Below are 12,135 nucleotides of genomic sequence, written 5' to 3'. Positions count from 1 at the left end.
GTGGCAGATGGAGTTTAATTCAGATAAATGCAAGGTGCTGCACTTTGGGAAAGCAAATCGTAGCAGGACTTATACACTTAATGGTAAGGTCCTAGGGAGTGTTGCTGAACAAAGAGACCTTGGAGTGCAGGTTCATAGCTCCTTGAAAGTGGAGTCACAGGTAGATAGGATAGTGAAGGAGGAGTTTGGTATGCTTTCCTTTATTGGTCAGAGCATTGAGTATTGGAGTTAGGAGGTGATGCTGCGACTGTACAGGACATTGGTTAGGCCACTTTTGCAATATTGCATGCAATCTGGTCTCCCTCCTATCGGAAGGACGTTGTGAAATTTGAAGAGTTAAGAAAAGATTTACAAGGATGTTGCCAGGGTTGGAGGGTTTGAGTTAGGGAGAGGCTAAATAGGCTGGGGTTGTTTTCCCTGGGACATTGGAGGCTGAGGGGTGACCTTATAGAGGTTTATGAAATCATGAGGGGCATGGATAGGATAAATAGACAAAACCTTTTCCCTGGGGTTGGGCAGTCCAGAACTAGAGGGCATAGGTTTAGGGTGAGAGGGGAAAGGTATAAAAGGGACCTAAGAGCCAACGTTTTCACGCAGAGAGTGGTGCATGTATGGAATGAGCTGCCAGAGGAAGTGATACAGGCTGGTGTAATTGCAACATTTAAAAGGCATCTGGATTGGTATATGAATAGGAAGGGTTTAGAGGGAAATGGGTTAAGTGCTAGCAAATGGGACCAGATTGAGTTGTGATATCTAATCGGCATGGACGAGTTGGACCGAAGGGTCTGATTCCATGCTGTACGTCTGTGACTCTAAGACAAGTGTCATTTCATGGAGATACCAAAAGCACACCTAGCACCAACTGAAGCAAGAGAGCTCATTCTCCTTGCTCAGAGACTGATCCCATCATCTTCATTTTGACAGTGATGGCACCCATTTGTTGATAGGTAGGTAGTGCTGTAGAGTTCTCATCATGGGAGGGGAGGTGGGAGTGGTGAATGTTACGTGGGAAGAGTCTGATCTTTTGTTAAACACTCTGGCACGCACATGTGTTGACTGCCCACAAACTCAAGGGTTGCTGGACCTCTTCGGCCATTTCTCCAGGATGTCAAGAACATTTGAAGAATGAGGCAAACTTCTGCCTCCCCCAAGAACATGTCGGAGCCCCCGCGGAGATTTTGAGACCATTGCATCATAGCAGAATCTCAGATCCTTTTCTTCATTTCTACCAATTTCAGTGATTGGGAGCATTACATGGTTTGTGACAGCAAATGTTTTTTAAAAAAATCTATTCATAAGATGCAGTCATCGTTGGTTGGGCCATGCCCATCTCTCTAATTGCTCTTGAACTGAGCGACCTCCTAAGCCACTTTGGAGGGCAGTTAAGAGTCATCCAAGTTGTTCTGAGTCTGGACTCAAATGTTGTCCAGACTGGGTAAGGACGGCAGATTTCCTTCCCTAAAGGACATTAGTGAACCAGATGGTGGCTTACTCACAATCAATGCATGGTCACCATTAGACTAGCTCTAATTCGGACTTTTAAATTATCTTTCTTAAAGTTAATTGTGTGAAATATTTCCAAACTGCACCTTCTGCGGTGGTAAACCTACATCCTCAGAATAGCAGGATTCTTCATCCCTGGTCTGACAACATTACCACCAAAGCACCACTTCCCCCAGCTCCTTAAAAGGCTCATTTTACATCGAAGTTTCCAGTTGGGTGGGTGAAGTAAAATATGAGCCATTCACGTGTTTGCTCATTTTACATCGAAGTTTCCAGTTGGGTGGGTGAAGTAAAATATGAGCCATTCACGTGTCTGTGTGTGTGTGCCTGTGTCTGTCTGTCTGTGTGTAAGGCATGCGCAAGTGAGTAGACCCACGAATATAATGCACACATGAGTGTGTGAGCATATGTGATTGTGTTAGAATGTGTATATGGATGTGTGTGAGAGTGTGCACATAGGAGCGCACACTTACCTGTATTCTTTTAACAGTGTGCCTGAAATATGCAGAAAAAAATGTAGATTATGAGCAAGATGATGCGTACACAACTTGAGAATCTGTACGTGTGTGTGTGAGCAAGCTATGTTTGACAGTGTGCAGCCATGTTTCTGAAGTTCCTCTCAAGCATATTGTCTCATATGGTTTAATAAGCTTGAATATAAGTAAAACTTTCACTTTTCAGCCTGCACCCTCAGCATGGATACCTGTGTAAGTGGACGATATAGAGAATATCCAATGTAGTCGGTCTATATGTATCCCACAATATTTCAGACACATGAGCTAGTTCTTCATCATGTCCCCATACACACTTGCATGAGCCCTTTCCTCAGACGCACATCAGAGTCAGACTGATGGGGCAGCTCCAATCTCTTATTTGTTGAAGTCTTTCTCCCTGATACCAAGGGCTCCCTTCAATGGAATCGATGACGTGGGGAATGTAGAGAAGTGTCTCTACTGGACCCGGATTTTCTTTAGAAGTAATCTGCTTTCAACATGTTTCTTCAATGATGCTGGATCAGATCCTAAAAGAAAAACCCACTAAACTTGGTGAATGAGATATACTAGTCCAACCGGTCTTGTAAACCTCTGTTAGGACCAGTATGTTCACTTCCAAGTCTCACTGGCTTGAATGTCTGGGTTTGAACACATTTCCGATGGGATTGGTCCGGATTGAATGGGTTTTTTTCTGGGTGTGATCAAATTAAATAGAGTTAAAAATCACACAACGCCAGGCTATAGTCCAACAGGTTTATTTGGAAGCACTAGCTTTCGGACTGCTGTTCCTTCCACATCAAGTTAAATAGGGATTGGACCAGTTTGAACAGGTTTACCCATGGGATTAGATTGGTTTGAACAGGTTTGCACAGGTTTGCCTTTGGGATTGGATGGGTTTGAACATGTTTCTGTGAGATTGGACCAGTCTGAACAGGTCTCCCCAGAGGATCAGACCGGTTTGAACAGGTATCCCTATGGGATCAGACCAGTTTTCTACAGGTTTCTGTGAGAGCGGATGGTTTTGGTCAGGTTTCCCTGTGGGATCGGTCATGTTTGGATCAGTTTTCAGTGGAAGGGGATGTGCTTTGAACAAATTTCAAAGGAAAGTGATCAGAATCTACACTTGATTGATCACGAGAACCGACTATGCCATTTTTGCTGCAGTACATCTTGAATGAGCACGAGGTAAAGTTTGTGCAGGGGCAACAGGAATTCCTTGGAAGTATAAGATCATCATGATGGTGAAATAAAAGCAGCATTTCTGGGAGAGGGGTGGGATGGGGAGAGGGAGCTCTTTGAGTCTTGGAGCAGCAGTGCACTGTGGGTCTTGACACATCACTCACAGACCCAGCCAAAACAAGATGCCGTTCGAATTCTCACCTGTTCAATTTTAAAACAGTCATGGGTGATGTGTAAAACTCACATTTCGCCTCTTTCTACAGGACGAGTGTCATGGTGGCTCAGTGGTTAGCAATGCTGCCTCATAGCATGGGTTCGATTCCACCCTTCATACTGTCGGTGTGAAGTTTGCACATTCTCCGTATCTGCGTGGGTTTCCTCTGATGCTCCAGTTTCCTCCCATAGGCGAGGTGGATTGGCCATGCTAAATTGCCCAAGTGTCCAGGGATGTGTAGGCTCGGTGGCTTGGCCATTGAAAATGTGGGGTTGTTGGGATCTGGGTGAGTCACTGTTTTGGTGGGGGGGGGGGGTTAGTGCAAATCTGATGGGCCAAATGGCTTCTTTCCACACTGTAGGGACCCTATGGTTCCAACAGTAAATGAAACTAAAACAATCCCCTGTGATATTCTACTGGACTTCACCTTTTAAAGGCTACCCCGGTTGGAATTGTGTGGATGTTGATTGACTAGCAGTGACTTGACTTGATATACCTTGGTTTGGGCTGGCTTCATTGAAACTTAGAGGCTTGGATAGAGTGGACATGGGGAAGATGTTTCCACCAGTAGGAGAGACTAGGACCCGAGGGAACAATCTCAGAGTGAAGGGACAGTCCTTTAGAACCGAAGAGGAATTTCATCAACCAGAGGGTGGTGGACTTGTGGAACTCATTGCTGCCAATGGCTTTGGAGGCCAAGACATTGAGAGTATTTATGACAAAGATAGCCCTTGATCAGTAGGAGGATCAAAGTTTATGGAGAGAAGGCAAGAGGATGGGGTCGAGAAACATGTCAGCCATGATGTGCTAAATTGCCCATAGTGTCCAGGGACACACAGGCTAGGTGGGTTAGCCATGACCGGGATAGGGGGTGTGGGTCTGGGGGAAGGGGGGGGATGATCTTCAGAGGATTGGTGTGGGCTCAATGGGCTGAATGGCATGCTTCCACACTGTCGGGATTTTACGATGATTCATGAGTGTTGGGGCAGACTCACTGGCCAAAATTCTGCTCCTATGGCTTACAGTCTTATGGCTTCATTTTATTGAGAGCAGTTGATTTTTAGTACCCCGTACTTGACATTGGTTTGTTAGTATTGGTAGAATTGGATGCAGTCGAGATTGGGCTGGCTCTGAACGGTCTCAATATTTCTGATTGGGTCTCACAAAATCCGAACTGCCCCAAATGCTTTGCAAAAGGCAAAAGGCCAAATCATCTCAACAGAGCTTGCTTCTGCCCCCCCCCCCCAGCGAGTCGGTGTATTTTACAGCAAACAGATGTCAAATTCCATATTAGTGGGCGTTGAGCAACTGTCTCAGCATCCTTCTTGGTATCAGTCGAGACACGAATAAATATCAGGTCGTTCCATGTTACTGGTGTCTGACCAATTAAACAGAAAAGAAACGGATGTAGAAGGAGCAATTGTTCTGATCACCTTTAGTACATTTTCTGTTTAATCATCAACTTGTAGACCATCCTCAGCACTTAGCACATCACTAATGGCTACTATATTAAAGTGGCTTTCACTGTAAAGTATGCCTGTGTAAGCTTTAATTTTAATATTCACTCGTGTCAAGGTAGAGTGTTGTACAGTCTAAGAGCTGATGTCCAAAAGGTTGGCCTGTTTGGTCTTTTCACGGTGCACTTTGATATAGTGGCCATTCACAATTGTAGAGCATTCAAATGTATGGCCTATCCACTGAATTCATGTCACTGCATTAGGTTCGGCAACACAGAGGGCGACACACAGTCAGGGACAGAATTCTACCTTCTATTTAACTCAGATGGGAGACATGCGATTGACAGTGATATCCAAGGCCTCTCTCTTTCACTCAGTGTCTCCCTTCTTTCTCTCGTATTCTCTCTATCCTTCCCTCTCTTCTTCTTTCCTCCCCACTCTCTCTTTCTCCATCCCCATCATTTTCCCTGTCGCGCTCTCTCACACCCCTCACTCTCGTTTGCCCCCCTTTCCATTTCTCCAGTATCTCGCTCCCTTTCTTCACTCTTTTTACTTCCCTTCTCTATCTACCTCTCCCCATCACCCTTCCTCTCTCTACTTCCCCCACTCTCTCTTTCTGCTCTCTGTCTCACCATCTATTCCCTTCTACCCTTCCCTGTCTCTCTCTCTCTCTCACAGACATGCACATCCCTCACTCTACCCTCCCTCTCTCTGACTCTTTTTCCATCTCTCCTCCTTTATTCACTCTCCTTCGTCCCCTTCCCTCCCATCCTCTTTCCATGCCTCTGTCTATTTCTTCCCCCGCTCTCCCTTTCTGCCCCTTGTCTCTCATCTTTGAGTGAAATGAAAGGCAACCCCTCTCTGCTGACCCTGTGTCGTTCTTCTATTATATATGGGTGGCTCTGACAAAACATTAAAGGTTAATCATGGCTACTGAGATGTCATTTGATGTCCAGTGGAGACGGATCTGGGATCAGATACGTGGATTCATTTGCCACACAAATATAATACCCCCAAAGAGTTCCTCAACTTGTCCAACTGCTTCACTCCCACCAGCAGAGTTAGTTTAACCCTGAAGCGACTGAAGAGTGGTTCTTTTCCTTGGTGGCTATGGATCGTGCCTCCCTTGCACTGTGGACAAATCTCTACTGCGATACTACCAAAGACAGGGGGTGACTTTCCCCCATGAATCCCCTCTCCCCAAGGTTATGCCACATCCTGGGATATGATTTAGTGGCAGTCCATAAGGTCTTCACCCAAATAGATGACCTTCATGTCTTGCAGTGGGTCTGGTGGCACAAGTGCCTAACCCCAGCTCAAGGTTCAAGTCTCACCTCAGGACGGGATGGCCACAGATGGTCAGTCATAATGCAGTCAAACAGTCCGGTCTATCGATCCTCCCAGTCCACCAATGGCAGGCGGTGGGACAGTGCGAGTTGCCTGGTCAGCCAAGGTGAGTTAAAAGCCGTCGACAGTGCAGCTACTTATCGATCACTTTCCCTGACGGGATCCTGAACATCCTCCCACCGACATGGCAACCAAAGCCGGGATGATTGGCCAGGATAGACCTTGGTCCACCACATGAACAGGGAAATTAGATAAGTGCTTCTCCCTCCGCGATCCACACTCCTCCCGGAGGAGATTCCCCATCATTTGTTCCAGTTGGATAATCCCATACCCCGCCGCCAATTTCCCCCACTCCCAATTCCTCCCAGACTTGGGGTTGGTCAATATGGAAAGCCATAGCCATATTATGAAATGAGAGTGAGAGATATGGGGTGGGGAAAGGGAATGGAGCATCTGTTCCCTGTCGGCCATTTGTTTGTGGTAAGTTGATGGTAGTGTGACAGTAGAGATTGAGCCACGTAAGTTACAGCAACGCTGAGGGATTCTCCTCGCCATCTTGAGGATTAACTAGGACCTCTTCAGTCCGCCGAAGGTTGAACTCCCCCGAGGTTGAGGTGGGAGTTTTCTCCAAACTAATTGGGTCTTTGGCCTTTGACAGAAAATGGCGGAGAGCCTGGAGCAGAACATTGCGGCTGAGTTCACCACGTTGCACCAATTCCTCAACGACGAAGAGGAACTGATGAAAGGGAAGCTGAAAGACGACGTGGAGAGGCTGACCAGGCTGCTCAGGGAGAACCTGCAAAGAATTACTGAGAAGCGGGCTTCCATTGAATGCACCATCCTGGAAATCCAGCAAAGGCTCAATGTCCAGGAGACGGCCTTCCTCGCGGTAAACAGCCCCGTTGGCAGGGTCTTCCCAGACAGCAATGTCTACCACCTTCAGATAGTCAGAATGGGTGGTCTTATGGGGAACACTGTAATTCCAAATTCCCCTCAAAGATACAAATCCATCCAGGTCTGCAACTAGATCACAGCTCCTTCAAAAGTCCTGGGTCAGAATTCTAGCACAATCAATATTGTGTAATAACACCCTTCCTACCACACCCAACAGCATTGTGTAATCACCCTCCTATATTGACTGAGGACTAAATATTCACCAAGATACCAAGAATATCTCTCCAGCTGTTCATTGAAACGTACAACCTTTTACAATCAGAGGTGGCATGGTTGCTCAGTGGTTAGCACTGCTGCCTCACAGCGCCAGGGACCCGGGTTCAATTCCAGCCTCAGGCAACTGTCTGTGTGGAGTTTGCACATTTTCCCCGTGTCTGCGTGGGTTTCCTCCATGTGCTCCGGTTTCCTGCCACAGTCCAAAGATGTGCGGGTTAGGTGAATTGGCCATAGTGTTAGGTACATTAGTCAGGGGTAAATGTAGGGGAGTGGGTCTGAGTGGATTGCTCTTCGGAGAATCGGTGTGGACTTGTTCCATAGGAAATCTATGTGGGTGGCACAGTGGCTCAGAGGTTAGCACTACTCCTCACAGCACCAGGGTCTCAGGTTCGATTCCAGCCTCGGGTGACTGTCTGTGCGGAGTTTGCACATTCTCCCCGTGTCTGCGTGGGTTTCCTCCGGGTGCTCCGGTTTCCTCCCACAGTCCAAAGATGTGCAGGTCAGGTGAATTGGCCATGCTAAATTCACCAGCATGGCCATGCTAAATTGCCCATAGTGTTAGGTGCATTAGTCAGAGGGAGGTGGGTCTGGGTGGGTTACTCTTCAAAGGGTCGGTGTGGACTGGTTGGGCCGAAGGGCCTGTTTCCACACTGTAGGTAATCTAATCTAATCACTTTAGAGAGCAAATCGAAATGCAGTTTAATTCCCATCTCTGCCAGTGCAGCAATATCTTAATGTTACACTGGAGGGTAGCCTGAGGTTTTCAGTTTAAATGTCTTTGCCATGCAACAAAACCTGATCAACCAGAGACACCGTGCCACCCAACTAAATCATTTACACTTGAACCAACAGTTTCCAGTGTGCCAGCTCATTGTTGTCCATTGAAAAGTGTACAAGCTGTGACCAACCTCAGTGATATCTACTAATGCTTGGATACTGCTTGTAATTCATCTGATTGATACAATAACGATTGCAATCTTGACTGATTTCCAGTGTATCTGTGATTTTCTCTACACTAAATGGTTAACTTTCCTTTATTCTTTCTTCTGCTTTCCACCCGAAGGATGTTAAATCTCTCATTGAAAGGTACGTGTCATTTCTCAAAGAGCTGCTTTGTTTTATCATGTTGTAGTACTTCATTAGCCACCCAATCTGACTGTGAGAGAGTGCTGTTTAGGGTGTTTTCATTGAGTTCCCAAACGTCATCACACTGGGCCAGTGCTGACCAAGAACACAACACTAGCGATTAGACAATGGCTCACTGAGCTGACGAAATAAATTGCAAGGGAGTCTGTAGCAGGCTATGGAGTCTGTAGCAGGCTATGGAGTCTATAGCTGGGACTGGATGTTGAAAGTCACATGACTTTACTTAGTTATCTCAGTGCAGTGGTGTTGCCTAAGACCAGCCTGACTACTGGAGATGACTGGGCGTAGTCAACCTCATAGGGTCGTAATGTTGTTAGACCACAGAGAAAGGACCTTCAGTCCATCTAATGTAATCTTATTTCCCAACACTTAGATTGCTTTGTATAACATTTCAAGTGCTCATCTAAATACTTCTTAAATGTGTTGAGGATTCCTGCCTCTACTGCCATTTTAGACAGTGAGTCCCACCTACCAACAATCCTCTGGGTGACTTTTATTTCCCCTCCAACCCTCTAAACTTCCTGCTCCTTACCTTCAAACTGTGCCCCTTTGTTACTGACTCCCTACTTGAGAAGAGTTCCTCCCTATCCATCGTGTACATGTCCCACATAACTTTGTACGTCTCAGTCAGCTTCCCCTCCCCCCCCCCCGCCTTCTCTGCTTGAAGGTAAACAACCCCAACCTGTCTCATCTCTCTTCATAGCTGACTCACTCCAGCCCAGGCAACATCCTGGTGAATCTCCTATGCGCCCTCTCTGGTAGTCACATCCTTCCTTTGGTGTGGGGACCAGAAATACGCACAGTCCTCCAGCTGTGGCCTAACTTAACGGGCTTTTGCCTGATATGTCGATTTTCCTGCTCCTCGGATGCTGCCTGACTTGCTGTGCTTTTCCAGCACCACTCTAATCTAGATTCTGATTTCCAGCATCTGCAGCTCCATCATTCCCTCCCTGCTCTTGTATTCATTAACAAAGACAAGTATCCCATATCTTTTCTTCATCACCAAGGGCCCTCTGATCCTCTGTACTCCCATTCAATGTGCAGTCCCTCGCTTTGTTAGTTCTCCCAGAATACATCACTTCACACTTGTCAGGACTAAATTCCATTTGCCACCGCCCAGCCTCTCTCTATTCGCCTGTACATTAAGGCTTTCCTCCTCACTGTCTCCTCACTCACACCACCAGTTTTCGTCTTACCTGAGAGTTTACTGATCATACCCCCTGCCCTCTCTCTGTGTGCTGCAAACAATCTTTCTTGTGGAAATTTAGTGAAGGAGAAAAACTTCAAATTCTCCAATAAAAACAAACAAAAGAAATTGTGTTCCTTCCAAGGTCCTACGTGAAGTTTAAGAAACCAGCCGAGGTTCCTCTCAACCTGCTCCTTGGTGAATTTGGCGGGCCCCTACAGCTCATCGTGTGGAGGCGGATGTTAAGTGTCATCAGTCCAGGTAACACCCTCCCTCCCTGCCACTGGGGGGGTGAGTGGGTTATTTCATTCTCTGCTCGCTTGTAATGACAGACAGCAGTGGCTGTCGCTGGGACCACATGATACCCGCTGTCTGCTGGTGTCGACCGAACTAAGCCACGATGGGGGAACTAGAGTGAAAACAGGACCTTCCTGGAAAGGAGCGACAAGGTGAGGGCAGAGCCCTGGGGAGGGGTGGGAGAGAGAGAGAGGCAGACAGCCAAAGCTCCAGTTCAATGGCTTTTTCAACAGAACTGGAAGATTCTGGAAACATGCAACCAATGTGAGGTAGGAGTCAAGAAGGGAGCTGAATAAAAAGAATAAACGACAGAAAGACTGGCATTTATGAGACACCTTTCCTGGCTTTAAGACCATAAGAGATAGGAACAGGAGTAGGCTATTCAGGCCCTTGAGCCTAATCTGCCATTCAATAGGAACGTTGTTGGTTTGACATTCATCACATTCCAATTCCTGTATTTTTCCCCATAATCCTTGATTCCCCAACAGATCAGGAATCCCTTCCCTAATCAAGAATCTGTCTCAGCCTTAAAAATATACAAGGGCTGTCTCTGCAACAGGGAGTCCCAAAGACTCACAACTCTCCCAGAGAAGAAATTCAGCCTCTGTCTGAAATTGGCGCCCCTCTATTCTGAGGCTGTGCCCCTCTGGTCTGAGAATCTCCAGTGAGGGGAACCATCCTCTCAGCGTTTATACTGCTTAGGAATCTGATCTGTTTTGCTACATCAGAATGTCCCGCAGCACTTTCTGTGGGAAAGACAAATGTCACTTTTTGCATTGAAAATCCCCCGAACAGCCACACAATAATCATCAAATTGCCACTTGTGAGTGTGTAACCTGAATATCACTGACAAAAGTAAGTCAGGTTGCCTAAGCTTTTCCCTCATCAGGGAACTGCAAGAATGCCAGATTTCAAACAGTCCAGAACAATTTATACTGTACAGCTTATTGGTTGCCAAGTCAACTGTGATGGTGGAAGCATTGCCAAGAAAGCAAAACAAAACCTAAAGGCTTCCCACGCTCCCGGAGTAATTCAGTGCAAGGCCTGAACACGCTCCTTTAGTTTACAGAGGACAGATTCCTGCCTTTGAAGGTACATCACATCTAGCAAGTTTAAATGAGCCACATTATAAGCTTGAATAATCATCTCAGTTTGGTCGTCAGTGTAGCCATTGTGCATTCGGGATTGTTCAGTATGTACTGCCCAAGTGAAGGAACGGCGATTATATTTCCAAAACAGGATGGTGAGTGGCTTGGAGGGGAATTTGTAGGGAGTGGTGTTCCCATCTATCTGCTGCCCTTGTTCTTCGAGATGGTAGCGATTGTGAGTTTGGAAGGTGGTGTGCAAGAATCTTTGGTGAATTTCTGCAGAGCATATTGTAGATATTTGATTTGATGACCTTATAGAGGTTTACAAAATTATGAGAGGCATGGATAGGATAAATAGACAAAGTCTTTTCCCTGGGGTGGGGGAGTCCAGAACTAGAGGGCATAAGTTTAGGGTGAGAGGGGAAAGATATAAAAGAGACCTAAGGGGCAACTTTTTCACGCAGAGGGTGGTACATGTATGGAATAAGCTGCCAGAGGATGTGGTGGACGCTGGTACAATTGCAACATTTAAGAAGCATTTGTTTGAGTATATGAATAGGAAGGGTTTGGGGGGATATGGGCCGGGTGCTGGCAGGTGGGACTAGATTGGGTTGAGATATCTGGTTGGCGTGGACGGATTGGACTAAAGACTCTGTTTCCATGCTGTACATCTCTATGACTCTATTTATTGTTGTCACATGTACCTAAGTACAGCGAAAAGTTTTGTTTTGCAAGCAGTACAGGCAGATCACAGCAAAGGCATGCACATCATTATTTGGAAATGCCGCTGTTAGACAGGGGTGGACAAAGTTAAAAAATCATACAACACCAGGTTATAGCCTAACAGGTTTATTTGGAAGCACTAGCTTTCGGAGCGCTTCTCCTTCATCAGGTGGTTGTGGAGTATAAGATTGTGGGACACAGAATTTATAGCAAAAGTTTACAGTGTGATGTAACTGAAATTATATATTGAAAAAGACTGGATTGTTTGTTAAGTCCCTCATCTTTTAGAATGACCATATTGGTTCCAGTTCTTCCATATGTAAATTGCAGA

The 12,135-nt window shown here is 46.2% G+C and overlaps 1 protein-coding gene across 1 annotated transcript in view; it reads left to right on the top strand.

Moving 5' to 3' along the window:
• Positions 1–12,135, top strand: part of LOC122541525 (zinc-binding protein A33-like) — a 65,282-nt gene that overhangs the window by 46,598 nt on the left and 6,549 nt on the right. The window contains exons 3-5 of the mRNA XM_043678352.1: positions 6,853–7,083; positions 8,428–8,450; positions 9,842–9,957. Coding sequence (XP_043534287.1) covers positions 6,853–7,083; positions 8,428–8,450; positions 9,842–9,957 — 370 coding nt within the window. The remainder of the gene's footprint in view (positions 1–6,852; positions 7,084–8,427; positions 8,451–9,841; positions 9,958–12,135) is intronic.

This window comes from Chiloscyllium plagiosum, chromosome 37 (assembly GCF_004010195.1).
Source record: "Chiloscyllium plagiosum isolate BGI_BamShark_2017 chromosome 37, ASM401019v2, whole genome shotgun sequence".
NCBI classification, from domain to species: domain Eukaryota; kingdom Metazoa; phylum Chordata; class Chondrichthyes; order Orectolobiformes; family Hemiscylliidae; genus Chiloscyllium; species Chiloscyllium plagiosum.
This window is presented reverse-complemented; position numbering and strand designations above follow the sequence as displayed.